The sequence below is a fragment of the Heliangelus exortis genome, chromosome 3 (genome assembly GCF_036169615.1).
Source record: "Heliangelus exortis chromosome 3, bHelExo1.hap1, whole genome shotgun sequence".
In the NCBI taxonomy this organism is placed as follows: Eukaryota; Metazoa; Chordata; class Aves; order Apodiformes; family Trochilidae; genus Heliangelus; species Heliangelus exortis.
The window spans coordinates 90,840,477-90,865,949 of record NC_092424.1 but is presented as its reverse complement, the minus strand read 5'-3'; the positions used below and the strand labels follow the sequence as shown (position 1 = coordinate 90,865,949).

The 25,473-nt window shown below is 40.6% G+C and overlaps 1 protein-coding gene across 1 annotated transcript in view; it reads left to right on the top strand.

Moving 5' to 3' along the window:
* The first annotated feature begins 1,367 nt into the window (after window positions 1-1,367).
* The window catches only part of HCRTR2 (hypocretin receptor 2), a 33,592-nt gene continuing 9,486 nt past the window's right edge, over window positions 1,368-25,473 (top strand). Inside the window, exons 1-4 of the mRNA XM_071741703.1 lie at window positions 1,368-1,850; window positions 15,138-15,316; window positions 16,745-16,988; window positions 23,284-23,399. Of these exons, the coding sequence (XP_071597804.1) occupies window positions 1,622-1,850; window positions 15,138-15,316; window positions 16,745-16,988; window positions 23,284-23,399 (768 nt within the window). The 5' untranslated portion in view covers window positions 1,368-1,621. The remainder of the gene's footprint in view (window positions 1,851-15,137; window positions 15,317-16,744; window positions 16,989-23,283; window positions 23,400-25,473) is intronic.

Below are 25,473 nucleotides of genomic sequence, written 5' to 3'. Positions count from 1 at the left end.
CATCTCATCCTTTAATGTATCTAGCCTAAAAAGTCCACTCAACTTCCCTTTGGAATAGGAAAGAGATTTTCTCCTTTATTTTACAGGGAAGTAAAATGAAGACAGCAGGTCTGTAGAAATAGATGCAGGTATACCAGGACCAAGTATGCTGTCCTGGACTTTGAAGGCAATAAAAAAGGTTGCACACTCATAAAGAACAAATCAGGAGCCTAGAGGATTGTCTAGAGCTAAGCTCTACAGTGACAATGAATATCTGCCACTCTATTACACTTATGTGTTGGACATAGAGTCCCAGCATAACAATTCCTATGGAGGTGCAGCCCTTGTACTGATATGCTTAAGTAAGAGAGGGGTGTCATTTCACAAGGGAAGTGGTGCTTATATCAGACTCTTATTTAGCTGAGAAATTAATTGGTTACCCGAATAAGAGGTCTGGGGGGTTGGGTTTTTGTTGTTTGTTTGTGGTTTTGTTTGGTTTGTTTGTGTGGGGTTTTTGTTTGTTTGGGTATTTTTCAGTCAGGGAGAGAGAGATACAGACCTATCTCTTTTGGGAACTGCACACTGAGCAAAGTATGAAAATAATTCAAGAAGCAATGACCAGAAGCCAGGAATCCCGTCACGCTGTTTAACTTGTACTCTGGACTCTTCCTGAATCGCTTTTCTGCCCCTGTAGCTCCATTCAGAATAGCTAAGAGGCAGCTGCTGCCTTGAGATCCCAAGCTGGATGTTTGGAACAACCTCAGTGCAGAGTCTGCATGTTAGACTCAGGTCGACAGAGAGCTCTCACAGTCTCCAGATCCAGTGATACCCCACGCTTCTTCTATCAGTGCTCTTAAGGATTTTCCCATCGGGGTTAATTCCTCCTTTTTAGTCCCATACTCAGCCCAACTTTCAAGGGGGCACAGAAAGGAGACAGCCTCATTAGCCACTCGTTTTTAATGGCTCCTTTCCCCCTGTGCTTCCTTACACAGCAGTCTTCCGCCGCTTTTAATCTACAAGTATCGTGAATATCTCTGGTATTTAATGTAGAAAGGTAAGGAGAAGTGACAGAGAGGATGGGAAACCGAGGGGAACCAGAGTCGGAAGAAGGGTGGACGAGCCGAGAGAAGGGTCGGTATGCGGGTATGGGAATGGGAGGAGGTGCGGAGATGCGAGGAGTGTGTTTGTGTGTAGTGTGCCTGCATGGTTTGGGGAACGAAAATCGGTTTCGTCCGAAATGGACGTGACTTTTCCAGGGGGGGCAGGTGCAGCCCGACATCCGAGACTTGCAACCTATCCTGACCAACCTTTTTTCCCGGTGGGGCAGGGGGTGCAGCCTCCGCGTTCGTGAAGGCTGCACCCCCTACCCCACCGGGAAAAAAGGTTGGTCAGGGCGGGTAGGGGACCGACGCGGATCCCCAGTCTGTTCCCGCATTGGCTCCCGTAAGTTCCCGCGTCATTTTTCTCCCCACACCCCGCTTTTCGCATTGACAAACACAAGCCTCGATGGACGGGCGAGAGAAAGATCGGATGCTCTGAGACGGTCTGGGTCGAGGCTTATTTTGTTTGAGGTTTTCTGTTGTGGGGTTTGTTTTGTGGTTTTGGGGTTTTTTTCCCCCAGCGCTCGGAGCAGCTACCAGGGATGTCCGGGATTCAGCCCGAGGATGGATCCCCACCGTGCTGCAACTGGACAGCCGGGTCGGAGCTAAACGAAACACGGGAGGCTTTTTTAACCTCTTCCTCCGACTACGACGATGAGGAATTCCTGCGATACCTCTGGAAGGAGTATCTCCATCCCAAGGAGTATGAATGGGCGCTGATCGCCGGCTACATCGTCGTATTCATTGTGGCTCTTGTCGGGAACGTCCTGGGTGAGTCGCGCTCCCCTTAACTTCCCGGTCCATCTTACCGAAGTGGTGTTTGCACAGATGGTGGTTGAAAAAGCGGGGACGGGTTTCGCTTCCCGCCCTGGAAAGGCGGGTGTCCCCACCCAGCTGCGGGGGAAAGTTGAGGCTGTGGGGAAGGGGCCGTGGAAAGCTGATCCATCCCCCCGGCTGGGCGGCAGCCGCTCGCTGCCGGGGCTGGACGGGTGGCGAGGGCCCGGCGGAGCTCAGTGTAGGGACCGGTGAAGGAAAGCCGAAAGCTGCCGGGCTCCTCCTGTCCCGAGGTGCTAAACCTACCCCCCACACACCTCCTAGGGCTCACCCGCCTCTGCCAGCGGCTCCGCCTCTCAGCCCTCCCGGGAGGCTGCTGCTCCCGCTGACAGCCCCGGACCGCTGCGGTGCCAATAACAAACGGGCGGTGTTTTCTGAGGGACAGAGACGGGGGCTCCGGCAGAGTGGGCTCGGCACGGTACGGTACGGTACGTCTCGGTACGTCTCGGTAGGGCTCGGCAGGGCTCGGCAGGGCACGGCAGGGCACGGCAGGGCTCGGCAGGGCTCGGCAGGGCACGGCAGGGCACGGCACGGCTCAGTACGGCTCGGTACGGCTCGGTACGGCTCGGTACGGTTCGGTACGGTTCGGTACGGCGGCTCTCGCTGCCCGCAGCCGCCGCCGGGCGGGAGCGCGGAGCGCAGTAACGGCCACACTCGCGCTCTCCGCGGCGCGCGGGGTGGTACTTCCCAGGCTCTCATTGATGGGAGCGAGGCGGGGCGGGGCCTCGGCGCCCACCTCCTCGCGCTCCCATTCATGCGTGAAGGAGGCGGCGGGCGGGGGCTGCCGGGGGCGGCTGCCTTCACCGGGAGCGGGAGCGGGGAGCCTTCCCGCCGTGATGGGGGGCCGAGGGCAGGGGCGGGCGGGCGGGCACGGTTTTAGCTGGGGCGGCGGTGGAGGGAACCAGGAGCGCTTACGGGAGCCGCCGGGACGGGTGGTGGGCGGGCTCTCGACGGCCAGACCCTCCTGTCCCCGTCTTCCCCATCCCTAGCGGAGCCGCTCCCCCGCGGAGCGGGAGGGGGGCGGGGGTCCGTCCCCTCGCCTGAGGTTCTTTCCGAGCTGTGTCGGCGCGGGGGAGCGGCGGGGGAGCGGCGGGGGAAGGGGGGAGGGAGAACAGGCGCATGCATACGCACCCCCGGGGTCATGCGGCTGCCTCCCCACCTCCGCAGCTCCCTTTTATTCCCAGCCCCCTCCCCGCAGCCCTACCCTTGGGTTTGATGTTGAGCGGGGACGCCCTCGGTGTTAATCAGCTCCGCGTTTGTGAATGAGGCCCTGCGCGGTGCGACAGTCGGTGGCGCCGCCAGAGTCCCCCGGGCTGCGGCCACCCCCCGCTGCCTCTGTTTTATTTACATCGGTGACATTTTCATGAACGGAGCTCGTGCGCCCCGCCCTGCCATACGGGTTTTCCATTCATCTTTTTCAGAAGGATTTATGCTTCTCAGGGCTCTCGCCTGCGAGGTCTCAAGGCTTCCCAAGGCAAGATGCAAATCAGAGTGTAGCCGACAGGAACATTTTTCGAGGCAACCGAGTGATCATGTTATTATATATATTATATTATATATATTAATATATATATATTAATAAATTATATTTCTGGAATTGTGCACTAACTGGGTGTAAACATCCACTGTGCACGTTGGCCAAAGAAGTGAGCGTTCAACCAAAGAGGTTACTTTAGGGCTTATCAGGAGCCTGGGACTGTTCTCTCGGCAGCCAGCAGCTTGACTGGCATTGTAAACATAATAGCGCTCGCCAAGAGGCTGTACTTTGAAGTTCTTCATTCTGATCTTGAGCAAAGACGGTTTTAGGAGAACTACCTGAGTCCACGAATTTGCTTCCACCCATTCTGTAAACAGCCTGCCCTCTATCTTTTTAAAGATTCAAGACCAAATATTGAGCTATAGGAGGAGGTCTCACCCTGTTGACACCTTTTTCCCCTGAAGCCACGAGGAGAAAAACTTTCTTCTGTGCATTTACAAGTTGAGACCATGGAAGAGCTGATGCAGACCTGCTCCTCATTGAAATTTCTCTATGTTACGTTTTTGCTTGGGCTGGAAGCTAAGATTTGGCTATCCAGCCACCTTTCCTTTTCCTGGTCACTTGCTGACTGGGGTGTTTGCTTTTTAAAACTGCATTTGTGCATTGCATGGACCTCACCCACCAAACTGCTGCTGCTGTTTACCAGGAAGTTGTTTATGGGATCTGCAGGTGCAGGTGTTCGTTAGCTGAACACCATCTCATCTTTATGTAGGAAAGCTCATACTGCACTGATTGCAGGCTCACACGATTCTGAGGAGAGAAATTCATGTGGTCTAATGCTCCTTCCAAAGACATATTTGTGAAACTTTATTTGCCTACCACTGAAAATCTAAAATAGAGCACACATTGAAGTCTCTGAGAAGCTGTTTTTTCCTTCTTTAAAAATCTATGTTCAAGGTGAATCTGGAATTTAGTCATGGACCTTCTTGAAGAAGAGCAGAAGTGGTTCTAAAGAGAGTTCTAGTGGCTAGTAGTTCTTTATGGTATCATCCTTAATGAATCAGTGTGATCCTCTGTTTATATTGTATCTGTTTGACTAGTGTGGCATGTGAAGTCAATGCTTCTGGGTTTTTTTTGTGGTTTTTTTTTTTTCCATGACCTATTCAGATAGCACTTAATTAACCAGAAAATACCCTGTCTTTCCTATGTGGTACTGAAAAAATTATATTTTTGCCTCTTATTTTAATTTATGCATTCAAATGGGATGAACATCCTTGCTGTGTCCCAGCAATGACATCTGTGCAAGTGGAAGGCATAGCACGTCCTTCAGATATCGGTAGTAAACTTGATTGAAGTGTTCTGACAGCTAATTAACAACCAAGGGTAGAATCAGAAGTTTGAACTTTGATTGACATCTACTGGCCTCTTGAGTGAGCTGCACTGCAGGCATAATACTTATAGTTGCATGTAACAAGGTCTGCATTGCTATTCAGCTTTCAGTTTAATTGGGAGAATTGACATAGACTGAGCTGCTGTGCAAACAGCTAAAATTAAAATGGTCAGCAAGTCTCTGCATTTGAGTGCAAGTTGCATGTTTATATTCAAGTGCTTCATCAAATTGTTTCTCATGTGTGCCCATGCTGGCTGCTCACCAGAGATTTCAGTGCAAGAGACTGAGAAGAAACAGAAGATGTTTTCAGAACATATTTACATGAACATTCAGAAAATCTGAAACCTGGATGATAACTTCAGTATTCTGTTCTCTTCACTCAGTCACTAGAAGCAGAGTAGCTGTTGAGGATAAGGACTGTCTGTTTTGCAAACAATACTAAAAGATTTCTTTACTACTGCACAGCAATGAAACTCTTGCAACTACTTTGCACAGCTAGTGCAAAGGATTTCTTAATGGCGCAAAACAGGATTTCTTAATGGAGAGTGGATGCTGACTGTAAATACCTGTTTCTTCTTTATTTGAAAAATAAAATCATTGCTTAGAAATAGGAAACTAGATACTTAAACAAGGAAAGATCTTTTTAGGATGTATGGAGGTCTCTGTTTAATGACATAATCATTACACACTAACCATTAGCAGCATTTGATAACTGGAATAAGACCACAAGGGACCCATAGGTAATGTACAGCTCCATGCATCTAACTCCATTTATACAGGTAAAGAATGCTTCTCATTTAAGTTATTAATTTGCATGTTACAGAACTTTTCTAATGAAATGGTTTCCTTCAGGGAACATGCATTCATCAAAATCAAAATGTACAGCAGAGGTCACCTGATTTGATTGAAGACCAAATGCAGCACAAGAAGTCTTCTGGTGTCCCACCAGCTGGGCTGCTGGGCCTCTTGGCAGCCCTCCCCAGAGCTGGCAGGAGCTGAGATGCTGAGCACACACAGCTTGCCAGCACCTAGCTTGAAAGTCCTCAGCACTGCTGTCTTCCAAGGCTAAGAGATCATGCAGTACATCAGTGGAAGATTTAATAAACTTTCTTTATACACACAGTTTGGTGGCACTTGTTATCCTTTCCAACTGAGAATTATATCAAATTTAACTGACAGAGAATTACTGTTCTCTGGGTAGTGCTATCTGCTTTACAGTAACAGTTAAACTGAGATCTGTACGGAACCCAACTGTGGTCCTTTCCTCAAAGAGTTTGTCCTTAGACCTCCACAGCATTCATATGTTTTTTATTCATTTTAGTTTGTTTTTTTTTTTAGGGCTGGAGAAGGAAAGGTCTGTGTGTATTTTTAATGCTGTGGTTCTAGCGAATGCCTATCAATAGGCAACTGTCTCACATGCTGCTCAGTTATCATTCTTAAGGCATCTGGTGAATATGGAGATCTATGCATATGTGCATGTGTGGTAGAAGTGGATGAGAAATATATTCTCTTAAATGCTGCCATGGTCTTCAGGAATCCTATTTGATTGCCACAGATGAGCCATATTTAATTTAATCATGTTTTAAATTACTACATTTAATTTTGTTCAGATTACTTGGGGAGTCTGACACTTAAAGGGCTTTGCTTTTGTAATATGAGAATGACAGTCACCTTTATCTGTTGCATGAAGAATAACTAGAGTTGCTCTATCATTTTTTAAAAGATACCACACAGGAAATGATACAATATATATACAGTCCATCTACCTAGGATACAGAGTATGTGAGCTCAAATTATGAACTTCAAGTATCAACTGAAATGCACTGGTGTTTGCATAATAAGAGGATTACTGAGTCATGCTTATCCTTGTAGATAAAGTAGAATAGCATTAAAAGATGAAGTGATTCGAAATTATGCTCTTTTATTTCTAGCTTCTTATATCCAGATGTGTAACTAGTTCCACTCTGTGAGCTTTCTGACCAGAGTCCAGAATAGAGGCAGCTCTGTTTCCCCTTGCCATTCTTTGTGTCCAAAGGCAACTCTGCCTAATTTGAATAGTGCAGTCCTATTGAACCCAACTGGGAAAAAGGGCAGTGCCCAAGACTGAAGGAAGGTGAGCTGCAAGAAATGCTTTATATCTTGGATGGGTTTGGATTTGTTTCATTTTACTTTCAAGATTTACTCCTTAGAAATGGAGTGATATTTCTGAAGACCACCTCTTCTGTTTAGATACAAAACAGGTGCAACCTTGATGCTGCTTTGTATTATTTTTATATTGTGACTGATGTTTGGAAAGAATCCTTTGCCTATGGAAGAAGGAAAGTAACTCAGCAGAGATTTTCAGCAACTGCATGACTCCAAGACCACTAAACCCAGAAAAGCCCTGTCTGCCAGGAGCTGAACACAGACTAACACAGCTTTCCCTTAGGTTAGTGAAGTACTCTTCAGACAGAAATGAATTTGGAGTATTACCAAACAAAGCAAAAGCAGTTTTCACTTTCAGGATAAAGCATTATGAGTCCTATAAGCAGACACTGACTGAGAAACTTCCTGTTAATTTCAGCAAGTACAGCTACTTACAAGAGACTTAGGTGAAAGCAAAATTACGACACAGAAAATTAGCTTTATCCTGGACCAAACCAGGACACTTCTTTAACTCACCATCTTTCCCAAAATCAGAAGGTTTTGGAATGTTTCTTTGTATTTAAAGTGTTACTTACTTTCTACTTTCTTTGTTCCATATCAAGTGAAACTTTTTTTTTTTTTTTTTAACATTAGCAGGTGATTTACTTACTGTAGGTCTCACAAGTGGGATTTGCCAGAGAAGATCTAGAATGAACTCTTCCCCTGAGGAAGGTGAGGCAGGAGCTGAGGGCATCAGCAAGGTTGACAGAGTACTCACCAACCAACCTAACAGTGCCTGGGAGCATAGTAGGTTTGGTGATATTTACCAGAGCTCAGTCATCTCCCAGCAATTGCCAGACAAATTCACAGTGATAAAGCAGGTCTGAGTTTAAGCCAGAAAATCAAGTCTGTGGGTGAGGATTACAACAAAAATCAGCAAGGTACAATGTGGTCTTTGCCTGAGCTAAGGGTGAGAACCTGAGCTTAAACATAGCTCCCAGAAGAAGAGGTGACCCCCAGAAGAGATGTTTCACATCTTTCTCCAAAAACTCTGTTCCCAGCAGCCTGATCCTAATTTATGTGCTGCCCTGTACCAGAGCTGTCCTCCAGCACACAGTTCACCCCTGGGCAGGGTTAAGAGGCTGCAGAGCCTAGAGGTGCACTCAGCCTTGGCAGAGCTGTGCTCTCACTGCAGAAAGACTCCAAGGATTTTAGCCCAGTTTGGGGAATACACTGGTAATGTGGATTCATGGTACAGATTTCTAAGTTGTATACAAAGCAAGGTATTTGCTGTCTCATTTCACTGGCATAGTGGATTGTATTATTATTTTTTTGTGTGTGGTCTAAACCAAAGGAATTCCTTACATCAACATTAGGACACTGAAGGGCTTTTCCTAGTACAACTCCATTTTATGTTGACTGACATGGAGTTTGATGTGTATGGTTTCAAAATTGTACAGCATTTCAGCTGTACCTTAATTTTGATGAGTCATGAAGTTTTAAATTGAATCATAAAGAAGTGAAATCTTTTATTGTAGTGTCATGTTCAGTGTGACAGCTACATGATCCTTCCATCTTTAAGACAAAATAGGTGTAATGATTTTGTAGGCTTTTCATTGTTACTTTAGGCAGAAAAATAAGTGCATCAAGTGTGATTATGAAATAAATGATCTTTCAGTATGGCCAGCTCTGCAGCGGTATCCAGGGCTCCAATTTATGCTTCTAATGATTTGTTTGTGTGTGTGTGTGCATGGTGGGACAATTTAAAAGAAATCTGTCTGTGTTAATCAGTACAATTAGCTCAGGAAACTGTAATGGTATCTTTTAATTCCTCCAGAGCTGACCAAACCTGGCATATCTGGCAGTCTGTTTTTATAGTATAGCTGATCTGCTCCCATTTCCATAAGGTTGTTAATTGACTAATGTTGTGTAATGTGACTGAGTTAGAAAATGAATCCTGTGCCAGTGAGATGGCTGTCCCACTGTAATCTCTAGAGAGAAGCTTCCAGCAAGCAGAATTTAGTTCTTATATTCTTCTCTAGTACCATAATAATGAGGCAGTACAAAAAATACAGAAGTGGGTTGGGGAACATGAGTAACCCACAACCCTGAGTTCCTAAGTTTCTTTAAAAGCCTGAGCACATTGTAGCACTTGGTAGTTGAAAAACACCTCAGAAAATACGATGCTGAAGGCAAACTACTTGCTTTATAGCTGCCTTATTTATGCAGGCTCTCTGTTTTTCATGGGGGACAGTTCCTCGTTCATTTCAGCGAAGCTGATATTCAGTGAAATAATTTCAGATTTCATATGTTCAATGTTATGCTGCTGTATTTCTTACAGTTTAGTATTTTTTCTAGAGTTTTACCCTCCAAAAAAAGTGATGGCTCATACACAGATATACTTGTTTATGTGTGATACATAGGGAGCATGACCTAACCACCTACCCCTTTTGTCATACTTTCATGATTTTGTTCAGATTTGTTGACACATGTGGTGTGTCCTGTTGATGAGGACCTGTCACCTCCCTGTCAGGCTATGTAATTCCTTAATGTTTACAGCCCAGAGTACTGTCCATCTTTTCAGCTACCACATCACAAATTCAAGGACAGGTCTTATCTGCTGGACATTATTACCATCTGTAGGATTTTTTCAAAATTTCCTTTATTATATACATATAAAACCATCTTTCTTTTATATCATTCTTTCTATTACTTTTTCAACAAAATGTGATGTTATGTTGGACTCCCTTTCTTCAGATAAGATTAGTTATGTAAAAAATGAAGTAATGGGAGTGTTTAGAGCTTAATAGTGGGTGAAAGATGAACAGCCTAGGAAGGAGTTATCTTTCTGTTCACAGAAGAAATCCCTGTTTTAGATCTTTTGATCTTACTGCTGGTTTCAAAAACTGCTAATTAAATATACTCCACAATTTAGTTTAAGTGCTTCTCACCCCTTAATCAAGATCATCAATAAAGTTATAGAAAGACTCATGGAAAGCCTTCCTAAACCAAAATAAGTTTAGTCTTAAGCACCTAATTTATAGACTCTCATGTTAAAGCAGAAGAATGCTCAATCAGGATTCATTATTGCTCATAATGAGAGTAGTTTAAATGACAGTGTTTATCCTTCCAACAATATGCATTGACTCAGTGTTTCCACAGAGGCTCCAGCTCTCCAGAACCCCATCTGTTAGCCTATGTGTTCAGCCTTCCTTTCAATATGATTGTGTTACTCAGTGCCCCACCACCCAAACCTTGATTCACAGTAGGTAATGGCATCACCAAAAAAGACCAAGGGGAAGAATGCCATATGAAGAACCAATTAATTGCCAGGGGGGAAGTATTTTTGTGGGGATAGGAGGCAGAGAATAAATAACGTAACTCAAAGAAATTTTAACCTTTTTTTCTTTTCTTTTTTCTTTTTTTTTTTCTTTTTTTCTTTTTTTTCTTTTTTTTTTTTTAGTCTCTGATTATAGAATATTGTGAAAGCATAAAGCTCTTTAGAAGCTTTCTGCCTCATGCAGATGTTGATGACCAGTGTTTATAATCACAGCATTACAACCAAATAACTTCTGAGTGGCCATATTGTGATATTTTATTCAAAAAATTGTGATAATGAATTGCCAGAGCAAAATAAAATCATTGAAGTTTAGCATAATGGGAAAAAAAATATAATCCTTTGTTTCTACCAATCTGTTCATCAATATTGTTCACCAAAAATGAGATAAGAGGTAGTGTAATTAATTTATATAAGGAAATGCCAGGTATTCCTTGTTGTGAAAATTACATTTCTATTTTGGCCAAGAATTAACTCTTGAAGATGACCCACTGAATAAGAGGTGAACAAGACTTTTGGAGTGCTAGAGAAATGACTTAGGTTTGACACGAAGAAAATAGATTTTCAGATGATCAAGCAGTCCATCAGTGGAAGGACCACAGCACAATGTATAATATGCTCAAGACATCAGAAATCTTCCAGGAGAGAAGCAGCTGCATTTTATACCAGCTGGAGCCTTTGTGTTGTATTTATATTCAGCTTGAGATACAATGGGATATGCTAATTGGATAGATGGCATTACAGTCTTTAATTAAAATGCCCGAGGACACCAAACCAACAGGGATTAAATCTGTAGATGGAAAATACTACTCTCACCATTCCAGCATATTTAAAAGGGTTTTCCTTCAGGAATATAATGAGATATATGCAGCTTTCTTAGTGGACTTCTACTAGTATCTGCCTTAAATTTTTACCTTTGATTTGGATTTGTCATCTTTAGTCCTGCCTGGGACTTGCATGAGGTTTTCTGAGAGTCCGTAGGTCACGAATGTTTGAAAGATGGGGTCTGAAACATCAAGCTTCACTACCAGAGAACTCGCCTGGGCTGGGTAAGGCTTCCACAAATGTTTCCTAACACTGCCAGCCTGGCAACTCCAGCTCGTTTCTGAGACTTCACTGACACCGTGTGGCAGAGGCAGGAATAGCCATCGCTTTCCTTAAAGCTCTTGATTCTGCTGGAGGGAAATTAAAGGCTCAGCAGTGAAGCGACAGAGTGCCAAGAGCCGGATTTTTAGCTCCTAACCATTACAAAAATAACAGCTCTTTGTGAAATCTGCCCACACGATTTCTTTTGCAGCAAAATTATTAACTGCAACGGTGGGGTGTTTTGTAAAATAAAAACCTAAAATACGGAAAATAATAAAATGCACTGGGCAGGTAATTTGTTTCTAGCAGCCAGGAAAAGTGTGCACAGCGGGAGCATGTTTCACAGTCTCCTTTCACATTTCTCTTAAAATTTTTAAAATTCTGATCCTCTCTTCTTCAATGCCTCTGTTAATACCTAATTGTCCCACTTTCTTCGTTACTCCTATTTATAGCTGGGAGCATCAAAGCTTGCATGAAAGATTTTCATATAATATTAAATTGAGGATTTATTCTGAACTTTTTTTTTTTACTATTGCACAGATTTTCAGCAGAGGCCTGAAGAGCTCAATTCAGGCCATTAATTTGTACCTCAACTAAACAGGCATCCTCTTAATTCTGTGGTGTCTACCAAGTCTTTTTTGAAGGCTGGTGCTGTCCTCATCTCCCATGAGGTTTTGGAGTGTTTTTTGATAAAATACACCCTCACTTGAGAATCTTTACTATATCCTTGCTTCTCTTCTCCAAGCTCACTGGAAAGCAACAGCTCTCTGCTGTTTCACTCTAAATAGGCATATGACTTTTCCCATTTCATGGAACTTCCTTTCCCTGGCATGTTTTAGAGTTTTTGCAGGAGCTCAGTGCCTCCACTTCTCTACATAACCACTTAGGATGAAAATGCACATTTGAAGGAGTGAGAGTATATAAAGTTATTTTGTTCTGATACTTAACTAGTTTGAATGTATTCACTGGCATAGTCAGACTATTTTGCATAAAAGATTTTGAATATAGGCTGGAATATTTTTCTCAGTGATCTGCTAGGTCAGAAGCTGTTGTCTGAGACTCCTGAATAACCTTGTACTGTAGGAGACTGGGAAAGACATCGAGTCTAGAAGGATTATATTAAGCTACCTGTATGTCACATACCATTCTGTGCTACTGAAATAACACATAGCAAATCTTCACACTTCTGTTTAGCCTTACTGAAAGAAAACATGACCAATGCTTGCACAGCTTGAAAACGAAACTGCAACCAGCAGAGGGCAACGAGCTGGCTTCTTTGTACAGTGCTTTTTCTCCCAAAACTCAACATCCATTCATGCACAAATTCATTTTTTTGTGAGTTTCTGGGTTACTTAATTATTTTGGTGGTATGTAAACACGCTAATTAAGATGCTTTTGCATGATTTGCTATACAAAGATTGGAAAATGGTCCGTGCTATGCAGAATGGGTGATATCAAAAGGGGAATCACAAAACCATGATCAAAGAAATCTGAAGTAACAAATTATTCTGTATTTCCGTGCTTGTTAGTTATTATTTCTTCACCTTTCAGGTGCTTCTGGTCCCATAGATTAGAATTCCCAGGATTTCAGAGCTCCTTTCTGTACACTGGCTTTCTTGCATACTGCTACTCCCTGAGTACCAAGGGGAGGAGTTTTTTATGTTTCTCTAAGGAATAGCAGGTATCTATTAGGAGTTCATCTAAATTTCATTTGTATTAAGCCAGTGTGATATGGAAGGCCTAGGATGGAGCTGGGAATTAGGAGTCTAAGTTTCTTATTCTGTGCCCGATTTACTGTATGGCCTTCAGCAACTTATGCTCTGTGCTTCAGTTTTCTTGCATCAAAGATAAAAGTGATAATATTTTCTTATCTGTCTGGGGTATTAAGAGGCTTCATTTTCTCATACTGATGGAAAGCTCTGAACCCAACATGTAAAATGCTACGAAATGATTTCTGGTACAGTTTGCTGCCAATGAGATTGACCTCACATTTGTTAACAGAATAAATTTGTTTTACCAGAGATAATATTTATGTTCAAGTGCTTTTCCCAAACAGGTCAACATAAGAATGCAACCTGGCATCTTTAGGCACTGACATCCTGTGCTGAAAACAATTTACTTGTCTGAATCAAGTAGAATGTGGGACTGCTGAAACCATAGCATGAGAATAAAGTAATTGACTACTGAACTTTTCAAACAGTATTTTATTTAACTTTTGTCTATTGACAGAATAAATAAGTAAAGCAAAAACACTGCCACTTGCCCTGTGAGCGGACCATACTTTCAATATTGATTCCACTCAAGACAAAGAACAAGCCAAGAAAGGTAGATAAGGCATAAGATGATATTTATTTTTTTTTAATAGGAAAGATAGTTAAACACTACAACACTTTAAAAAGTGTTTTAAAATCTTCAAATATAACTGATCTCTGTCAGCAATGGCTTAGTGGTAGTCTTGCTGTAACTGTGTTGCTCTAAAGACTTAAGCAAGACAAGTTTTGTAGAATGAAGTGATATATTTTATTAGGAGTACTGGCAGAGCTGGAAGATGGACACAAACTTTCAGGCATGCCATCCTTCCTAGGATCTAAGGAAGCAACTGATCACAAGAGCTTATGTGTCTTAAGTCTGTACTTTTTTTCCCCCAGACGTTTTAACCAGCTTACTAAAAGGCTGCCTTAACTCTGGATGATTCAATCTGAGATTCATACAACAATGTGAAGACCCTTCTGACTATTCCTTGGCATTTTGTGATCTGTTTAATATATCTAAATTAAGCATGGTGCTATGTCCTGACAGATTTGCCTCTTCATCTGGATTTGCACAGTGGATGAATTACTGTTTACAGGAAGCTTTGATGTACAGTCAGTTGTGCTGTTTTCTTACAAATTTGTAGTGTTTATGGAAAAAAATTTGCATCAGATTTTAAAGAGCTTGTGATGACTGAATCTAAAACATTCAAAAGCTATTGATTACTAAAATCTTTTAGGGTTTTTCTTCCAAAGTTATTAAAATCTGATTTTTTTTGTTAAGGCTAATTTCTCAGACTCAATTTTGCCACTTTGAATTTATTAGCTTATGAATTTAGTGCAACTAAAGGAGTTAAAGGAGTGATTTGCTTTATTTGTAAAAGCCTTTAGAATTGAAAAAGAGAGAAAAGATACAAAACCATCTTTAAATGCACAGACTGTAGAGTGCACGCTACATGCTGCTTTTGATCACAGTGATCATCATCAAAATATACCACATTTAAAGTAGGTAGTGTTTAATACAGCAAAAATTACCTTTATTTACTTCAAAATTCAGTTGCCCAGACAAAAGCTAGAGGTACTCTGCAGATGCATTACGCCCAGCAAAATGTTTTAGAAAACCTTCATCTTGATACAGTTTACAAGATTCCGCATGGTAGCAATTTGAATTAAGCATCACACTGTCATAAGAGAAAGATAAACTTCTACAAATGTATATGTAAATTGCCATAGATTAGAGCCAATGGACTACAATAGATACGAAGAATGTTGTGTGAATAGGTAGTGAAAACAGTACTTAAAGTGAACTGGTTTATGTATCAGATTATTTCCCTTGCTGTGGTCTGTGGAAAACTATTCTTTGTGTACTAAGATGCTCTCTTTAAAAAGAGAAAGATCCTCTCTTTGAGAGAAAACACATGGTTCTTACCCTGAACTGAGTATTGCCATTTTCTGTATTAACCAGAGGACACAAATATTTCCTTAATTCTGCAAAGCAATTTCCCTGTTGAAGCATTCCCTAAGTCAGTTCTGTCTCGCTAACTTGTGTTTCCAAATTCAGTTTGCATTGCAGTGTGGAAGAATCATCATATGAGGACAGTAACCAACTATTTCATAGTGAATCTCTCTCTGGCTGACATTCTGGTCACAATTACTTGTCTTCCAGCAACTTTAGTAGTGGACATCACAGAAACTTGGTTTTTTGGGCAGTCCCTCTGCAAAGCGATTCCCTACTTGCAGGTATTATATTACTGCATTTGTGTACACATTTCCCATGTTACCAGAAAGAGAAAGAATAGCATCTCCTTAATAGTGATAATCTGATGGATGTCTATCCCTGCTACTGAAGCGGATATCTCAGGGTACCTGCTGAGGATTAAAGGACTCTTCCACTTGTAAATATGTTTTTGATTAATAAATGTTGTTCTTGGTCCATCTGATTGTTAGACTTGGGCAACATCCTTCCCCTTCACTTTTTGTGATCTGTTTGAATAAACCAGAGGTGATATAAAGCAATAAAAATGCCTGTGAATAGAATTACAGTCATTTATACTCTGGGTGAGTGTTTCTAAAACATCTACAGAAGTGTCCAGGATAGAGACTCCAAACTTCTGAAGGGAGTCTGAGCTTTCTTATATGTCTAATGATTTACGTTGCACATTTTAGAAATAATCAAGGCATCCTGGTTCACTGGGGTTTGATCAGATTGTCTGCCTTAAGCAATAACTGCCACCACTCATTACTAGTGGATTTATTAGTTGTGAGATCATTTGCATAAAAATGATTCACAAATATCTTTTCTAAGAATAGCAGGCTAGATGAAGTGATGGGGCATACTAGAATGACAAGTGCTTGGCCTTTCACTCATTATAAATCAAAATAATTAAGCAGAATTATGAATGTATGCAGATGATCAGCTCTGTGCCTCCAGCACAATTTATATCTCAAGTAGGTACCTGTAAGGCTGAAGAGCCACACTGTCCCATCTACTTGATGGAATCAAACTCACTAAACATCTTTCAAAGCCTCCATTATAGTGAAAGAAAAATCTGAAGGTAAAGTTGAACAATCACTTAGTGTACAGAGTGAAAGAATAAACCCAAAGTGAGAGTTTAGTTCCTGTACTGGATAGAAAGGTAGGATGACTTTGTCTGCTGATTGTTGTGGTTTGTTCCTGAGACCTTGAATTTACATTGTTCCTGTGAAAACTGAAAAGGCTAAATGATGGTACTGGTATTCAAATGTAACATAGAAAACAAATAAACAAAATTGTTCTACAGAGAAAAATAATTTAATTTGTTGTCTCCTATTTAGAAGTAATTTTTCAGATAAAATTTTGCAAAATCTAAGTTGTATAAATTTGCTTCTTCAGAGTTTAACCCTGCTACTCCTACTCAGTTTGGGTAGGATCCTAATCTGAGAATTGGCTGTTGATTCAAGTGAGACTGCAGCAGATGAGGATATCTGCTGAAATTCTGTAAGAAGTGATTTTAACTGGAGTCTTTTTCTGAGAATAATTTCTATTTAAGAATTGCAGTTAAAGACCTAACTGTGTTGAAAACTGAGATATTTTTTAAACTTTGGGGGAAAAATGATAAGAAATTTAAAATTATAAAAAAGAATTATAAAAGCTGTCTATTTACATGATATTTCCTTTTTTTTTTCTAGACAGTTTCAGTCTCTGTGTCTGTACTAACACTTAGCTGCATTGCTTTGGATCGATGGTATGCAATTTGTCACCCTTTGATGTTTAAAAGCACAGCCAAGCGAGCAAGGAACAGCATTATAATTATCTGGATTGTGTCCTGCATCATAATGATTCCTCAGGCTATTGTTATGGAGTGCAGCAGTGTGTTCCCAGGATTAGCCAATAAAACCACCTTGTTCACAGTGTGTGATGAGCGCTGGGGAGGTGAGTGTGTCATTGACCATGCAGACTGAATTTGTGTTGCTGTTACATGATTAAAACATCAGGACATATCAATATGTAGTGAAGCAGTGTTAACATACCACAAAATGTTCTTCATTATATAAGCTTATCTAAAACTACAATTTTTCAAATACTGTGAAAACCTATTTTCCTGTTGCTAAGACTTAAAGTGCATTTGAAACCAAGTTTAAATGAATGAGGCTGGCTTATATCTTGACCCTGTTAATGTTTCCCAGAGGGCAGAAACGTTCCCACCCTTAAATGCTAATATAATTCTGTGATCAATGAACACTGCAGGTTTACAAAGACTTCAGTATTTAGCCTTCAGAAATAACTACCCAAGAACAGATTTTCTGTTTACCTGATGTATTGCTGTAGCTAATAGCAGGTATTAGACCAGTCTTTCTATATATCTCAAGGGACATCAATGCAAATTGTATGTCATTACAGAATTTATAGGGATGTCATTGATATGGGGTAGCAAGTTAGTCTATGACTTGAAATTTGTCATGAACGAGATCATTAGATACCTTTGCAAATGTAATCAGTTACAAATGATTCCATCTAAGAAGTGTAATTCTGCCTTTCTGGGTTAACTTTGAATCTAACTTGTTCTGTATTTGAATTCAGCTATAAGAAGGCATAAGGGTTGCAAGGGAGTAACTATTTCTATTTTGTCTCCAATCACAGCAAGTGGTGTTAGCTGCCCACTGGAGTAATTAAGACTCAACTCTGGTGGGCCTTGGCATAACTCCAATGCTAATAGAGCATATGAGTTACATGCTGTGACTCTGACACTGGATATAATGACCATCAGTAATACCATTTTTCACACAAAGGCAAATAAAACCGAGTTTGCCAAAAGACATAACTAAAAGGTGCCTGTTTAATAGCCTCAAGTCAGACTAAAACACAATCAGATTCTCTCCCAGAGCTGCCTCTGTAGAAGAAGATTCCAGTCCTGTGAACAATTAAGATAAAACACAAATGGATCACCTGTACTTAATTATAATGATAAATTAGCTTAAACAGTCTGAATTGCTGAGGGCTCTTCCATGTGCTGCTTTGGAAGTTCCTCCCCTGCTAACAGCCTCTGCAGGGCCATGGCTGCAGGGGTGATTAGATGAGAAGACATTAGCTGTCACATTCCCTGTTCTTTATCTCCTTCATCCATTAGTCCTCTGGGACTGGACTTGCTGCATGTTTGTAGGTTAAAGGAAGCCTCTTTTAAACTGTGAATATTGCTCTTGCTGTTTCATTGCAGAGGCCACGTCTGCTGTTTAGTCCCCATGGTCCTTCTTCACCTGTGAACAATTTTGCATCCCAGTCTGCTGCTGGATGCTGCAGTATTTGTGTGACTATCTTCTTTCATAGTGTCCACTCCAGGCACAAGATCTATCCCCTCATTTTGGCTGCAGAGTTATTATGAAGTGGCTTCATCATTTCAATGTTAGATATGTTCCTTTTAATCAACTAGGAAATGAAAGTGATGCAAAGCACTTTAGTTAATTAATTAGGGAGTCAGGAGAACATTTCATCAGGGAACACAATCTCAAAATGTCCAGATCTGGGTTGGCCACTTTTTGATTCCAAACATGAAAGTGTTCTCTTTCAAAATAGAGTCTGTAATAGCCTTGGAACTTAAAATTAAAATGTTCCTCCCATTCAGTACTGCACTGGAGTGATTAAAAAAAAATACAAAAGAAAACCAAACCAAACCCAAAACCAAAACAACTTGCAAGATTCTGATCTTACAGAGTGTATTTGTCCAAAAAGTACATTGGAGAGGTAGAAAGGGGTATAAAAGGGATATAAAAAGAGGAAGTACTTGTGCATAGCATTGTTCTTTTTGTATGTGGCTTCAGACATTAAGTGCAAACACACCATTATTTTTCTTTTTTTTTAACTATATTGAGCAAGATATGAAAATAACTTTATGTTAAAAATATATTAAATTTTTCTGAGCTTTTCATTCTATCTAAAGACAATAATCCTATTTTTATACTGCTGCATATACCTTAACATATGCCATTAACCTTAACATTCCTTTCAGACTATGATGAATAAAGTGTCATTAACTACAAATAATTTCCAGTCAATTAAAAATATCTAAGGGCAATGAGTTGGACCAAAGTATACAAGATGCAGTTTTTATGACAATCCACTTCTGAAGTCACAAAGGCTCCCAAACAGAAGGACCAAAGAACATGGATAACAGGATACCAGTCTGAACAGATTGGTGAACCTTGAGGCTAGAAGAAGGAATAAAAAGCTAGTATTTTCATAGATTTTTTGTTGGAATTCTTTTTTTTTCCTTTTTTGACAGCAGGAATACCTAGAGTCAGAGACAGCTAGTTAAGAGGTTGAAGGCAAAAGTTAGTTAAGTTCCCATAAATATGGCTTATTTGCAGCAAGAAAGGGGTGATGTACATACTGCACACACTCAAAAGACCCAGAGCAAATCCCGTAGGAGAATCAATTTCTGTAAACTGCATATAATTTATGCTGTCCAAAATAGGGTGCTTTTCATGAAGTCTTTGCAGAGCATCCTGTATACAGTATGTCCGAGTGATGTTGGACTGAATTGTCAAGGTTGGGACTACAAAAGATGGTGCTTAATGACACTTTCCAAAGTGTTTTGGAAGTCCATTCTAATTCTGGGAACTCACAGCCAGTGAAACATGAGGTGCTATTGAGGACTAATGGGAAGCCATGTCCAGGAAAATGTCAGAGATGCCAAAGCAGGAGACAACACTGTACCCTACCCAGACTTAGGTCCAGCTGCTGAAATCCATACAGCTCTGATGAGTGTCTGGAAGGAAGGGCTGATCAACAGGGTTGATCACTGCTCTTAATGGTGAAAACATAGTGGCCACCCTGACTAATAAGGTTTCAAGCATGTTGTTGGAGAGCTGCCAGCGACTGCAAATGGAGCAATAGCTCAGTCTAAAACAGAGCTCAATTTCTTTTTAATTGCTTCTGGCATCCCTGAATACAAAATTCGTTGCCAATTCTAGGCTAAGGGTTTTTCATTTTGAGTGCTGTCTAATAACAATATTTTATTTGGGAATGCAGAAGGGTCCAACATATGACCTATGCAGACTCACTTAAGGAGCCAGTGTTTGGCCACAGTTCCATAATGGTCTGTAATTGCTATGTACTGAATTTGATGATAAAGTGCCAAAATAAAAGAAACTTATATTAAAATGAGTTCACCATGTGTCCAAGTCAGCTAAATACATTCTCTTAGAGCTCTTCACTGCAAGAGTGTTAGCCAGAGTGCATTAGCCAACCCCTTTGCAAGTGATAAAAAGAATACAAAGATAATTCTTTCCCAAAACTACCTGGTTGAATGGAAACAACAGGAAGACACTCAGTTCCCTTTCCTCCTAGACTGCTCATAAAACAGTACAAAACCAGACTATCTCAATTCTGGAAAACAAATAGGTGGAAATTGCATTATTACATGAAGTTTTATACAGCATGTTTACTGAAGTGCTCAGAAAAATGCTCAGGGAAAATATGGAACACTTTGATGGAGAAAAAAGTCAGAATATTGCTAATACTAAAATTATGCTTGGTGTTATCATGAGTTGATAACTTCAGCAGATTTTATTTATTTATTTATTTATTTATTTTGTCAGATTTGAAAATGTAATTTTAATGCTACTAACTCTGACATAGGAAAAGTATACTGTTGCAGCTGCATTGCTTCTTCATATTGGTAACTCCAAAACCTCATAGGTATCTTCCTGAGACTAGGCAGCCTGGGAACTCTCTACTGATGCTCAACAAACTTGATAGCCTTATTGGTTTTTCCCTATTTTTGTGAAGCTGTCAAATGTACCAATATCATTATGCACCTATGTCTTGAGGGAATATTTCATTTGCTAAACATATCAAAACCTTTTTGAGTCTGGGTTGTTTGCAGTTTATGTACATATATATATACATGCATATGTATATATGTATTTACACAAATAGAGTAAAATTCTGGCAAAAAATGCAGAAGCTGTTGTTTCAGTCTTCTACCTCCTTGCTTCATTGAACAACAGTTGGAGACTGGAACACAGTGCCAAGAAGGAAGTTTTAGAAAAGCTTAACATGTGTTTAATAACCCCTGCAGTAGAGAGAACAAGGCTTGTTTTAGCATGCTGACCCTTTATCAGGTAGAGTAATCCTACTGTATTACTACTGCTGAGTAAGAGTGCTGAGCTTAGCCCAGTCCAGTCCCCAGGACCACCTTTTTGCTTCTTATCTCCTTCCTTCTTCTCAGTAAACAGTGGCCAGGGATGTGAGAATCATTAATTTACTCTCAAACAAATGATTACTCCAGCTAAGAATGATCTCCCTGGACCCAGAGCTCATTAAGTGACCATGCAAGATAAAGACACCTCTTGGCAGTAAAGGTCCAGCAGTCCCAGTCAGGCAGCTGATGTATCACCAAGACCATAGAATGATTGATGTTCTCATTCACCCACTTGATAAATGAAAGGCATCCCAAACCAGCCCTTCCTCCTTCCTGCTGCTGTGATTGTCAAACAGCTTTAAAGCTTTTCTTGGGAATGAGAAGCTAAACAGAGTCAGGCTTCTTAGGGAGAAGTTCTACAAAGGGCTTTGCCCTGGCTGGAGGAGGGACACGTTTCCTTTGATGTTTAGCAGCTGGCACTTTCCAGGTGGCTAAACTTCAAAGGCAAGTGTTAGAATCTTCCTCCAACCTGGTCCATCAGTTCTTTGTAGATAACCAGGATTATTTAACGTTTCACTTTACTTGGAATGCTAGATTGGAAGCCATAAACTCCAGACGGCCTTTAAACATCCTTCTACCTGAAAGGGGCCTGGCTGCCTGCAGAGCATTGATGAGGCAGGTGGCATCTCCTTCTGAGCAGAAAGAATGTGCTTTCAGCTCTGACCTTCCATGATCCCAAGTCACATTTCTCCCATTCTAAATCTCTCCACCTGTGAAGCATGCATGTCAGTATTTCCTTGGCTGACAGGACTGCTGTGAGGCTGCATTTCATGGAATGTGGAACCAGTTCTGAGACCACCAGTCAATATACAAACCTAGGTTATTACTGTTTCCCTTCCTTCCTTCCTTCCTTCCTTCCTTCCTTCCTTCCTTCCTTCCTTCCTTCCTTCCTTCCTTCCTTCCTTCCTTCCTTCCTTCCTTCCTTCCTTCCTTCCTTCCTTCCTTCCTTCCTTCCTTCCTTCCTTCCTTCCTTCCTTCCTTCCTTCCTTCCTTCCTTCCTTCCTTCCTTCCTTCCTTCCTTCCTTCCTTCCTTCCTTCCTTCCTTCCTTCCTTCCTTCCTTCCTTCCTTCCTTCCTTCCTTCCTTCCTTCCTTCCTTCCTTCCTTCCTTCCTTCCTTCCTTCCTTCCTTCCTTCCTTCCTTCCTTCCTTCCTTCCTTCCTTCCTTCCTTCCTTCCTTCCTTCCTTCCTTTTCAATTAAAACTACAGTCAATACAGGGTTTCAGTTCTTACCACCTTGAAACATTCAGAAATTCTGGAAATTAACATAATCCTTCTTTACTCTAGCTCAAAATGCAATGTTTAGGATTACTATGGAATCTTAATTGCCTGTGTAGTTTCTCTTCTGCTATGTCTTATCACTCTATTTAAAGTTCATTCATTTTCTGAGGCCATCCATGTATGCTAAATTGCAACTGATGTCAATGGTTGGTGTTACTAAACTACATTTGGTGTTAGAAATGCAAGTTGCATTCAACTGTAAGCTAATGCCAAAGCTTATGATACAGTGTTCTTAAAAACACAGTATACTCACAGCACTCGTAAGATGCTTGCGTCTAAACAAACAGCATTCAGAAATTGTCTTTTGAAAAGAGATACACAGGAAACTAGAACACAATATTGGCCTTTGTGGCCTTTTAAAACAGAAGAAAGTTACACAACCTGTTAATTACATCAAAGATGAGGTAGATTGCCTAATTGGTAAGCTATTGATAGATACTGAAATGTTATTTCACTGATATAATAAAACCAAAATTTCTTTAGACTTCATGCCTAAAGTAATAATGTGATATGAAAGCAATAACATGATATGAGAGATGCTTGAGATTAAAGCGTATTTATGATAGAAAAAGAATATATATAGAAGTGGTTAAAAAGCAATCTTGGCCAAAATATCATTGGATAGATCTTCCATTATAACCTATTATATTTGAGAAGCTTGTGCATATCTATATGAAGAATTTGGCTCAAAATGATTGTGAACTCTATGTTTACTTAAATGCACTTTTCCTATTTGTATTCTCTTTCCAGCTGAGGTTTACCCCAAAATGTATCACACATGCTTTTTTCTAGTGACATACATGGCACCACTGTGTCTCATGGTGTTGGCCTACTTGCAGATATTTCGAAAGCTCTGGTGTCGCCAGGTAAGACCTTTAAAACTACCCCCATCTCCTTGCTGTTGTGACTGTGCAGATCCCTATGTACAATCTTCTCTAGATACTCCATCTTTTCACTTAGGACTTGGCTGTTTACATCCAGCCCTAGGTTCAGTGACACTGCTGGCTTACAGCCACCTTGCATTGGCACTGAAACTCATTATAAATGAGTCAGCAGTCAGGCTGAATGTAAACTCCTTCTTCCTCATGTCTATGCAGGGGTTAGAGGGAGAGAAAGAGAAAACAGCAACAGAAAGATTGGTTATAGGCAGGAGAAATATTTGTGTATCAGAAATACTTACCAAAATATAGAAGGTGACCATATTTACCCTGCTTAAATCTCCTGTAGCTTTAAAAAGTTAGGATTTACCTTCTCGTTTTGTTAGTAGTTTGTATATTTTTTTGTTTGCGTGCTTCTCGTTTTACACAGTCTCATGTTCAAAGCAGGTCCTTTCTGAACAAAATTTAGACTAGAAAGTCCAACTATCAGAACTGTGAGCTAGGAATTTCCTGATGTAAGGCTGCCTGTTATTAGTCAAGTTTTATGTGAACTCCTGACAAATAATTGTCATGATTCCTGATGTCAACATCTGTTTCTTTCAAGCTTTGAAGTACAAGTACAGGAAAGAAAAATACTTTAAAAACCCACAGCAAGCACACAAATAACATTTGAAATGAAGTGGCGTATGTTATGTGAATTTTTTCAGAAGCATTTTTCCCCCTCCAAAAATTTAGGTGGTGTCAGACTGAGAATAATTTTCTGGATGTGAGCAGTAATGTGTCGTACTTCAGCCTATGGTTCCCTCTGCTGTCTTCTGCTTTGCATGGAATTTATGGCTGTGGTTCTCTGCCACCTTCTGTGAAGGACAATAAGCTCATCCTGTTGAAGACATGATGAAAAATATTCCTGTCCTCTCAAATGACCCCAACAATGGCTGACATTTACACCAAAATATGGAAATCTCTTCCTTGACTGTGTTTATTGCCATCCAAATTTGAGTCTGTACCAGCCACAGCACCATATCTGCCACATCAAGAGCCCTTCCCATTGAAGTTCAACTCATCAGAGAAATCACAAGAAGACTTTAGCTTTCTGAATTTACATATGTTAAAAGTAAAAATCAAACCTTATACTGAAAAAACATATCTTGTGCAAGTAGCTAAAATATAGGAAAAACCACATGTGCTTTAGAGCATTTCATTATCATCCATTCATCACGGTAGCAATTATGCTCATATCTAATCATGTTAGGTTAAATCACAGTTGCTAATTGTCTTGCTGTTTAGATTTAGATCTTTTTTTTTTCTTCTTACATTTAAAGGAATAAATAGCAAAATATTTTGAAGGTAAAATTTAACCTTTACAAATCTGAGGGGACACTTCAACAGAACAAAGTCTTTGCTCAGTTAGTTTTGAAATTAATTTCAGTCTAACAGAGCTCTAAGATGCTCTACACTGCTCACTGCTTATCTGTCCTGTAGCACCCAGTGACCTTATCTCTATATTCCTTCTTAACCTTCTCTTCTTTACAATCTACTGAGTCTCTCAAACTGTCTATTAATTAAGTTAATTCAAAGCAATTGTTCTTAACCTGCACCTAACTTGGGAATGCTGGTTCAGATTCAGAGCAGAAATTGAATAACTAGGACCTAACCCATTTGGTTAGGGTTTTTTCCCCCAGTTCTGTTACCTGGCCTATTTCTTTTTCACAGTATTTCTTCTCCCTATGCATCTTGTGTGCTAAGGTTAGGTTGATCCTTCTTGTTCAGTGGCAAAAAGGCAAATGCTACTGTAAATGATGTGAAATTACAATGATGTCTCTTTTCCTAGCATAAATGTTAAGTATAAGAGGCTGCACAAAGTGAAATTAAAACAACTGCACATCTCCTGTCACCTGTGACTTGGCTGCAGCCATTAGGCACTTTTTTTAAGTGCAACAGGTGTACCATAATCAGTTCTATAGAGCAAATAAATGCAGTGCTTTTAAGTGTATTCTTGGATAATAGCTTCAATTAAGAAATCAAGCTGTTTACCAGAACTTCAGTTAAATATAGCAATCCT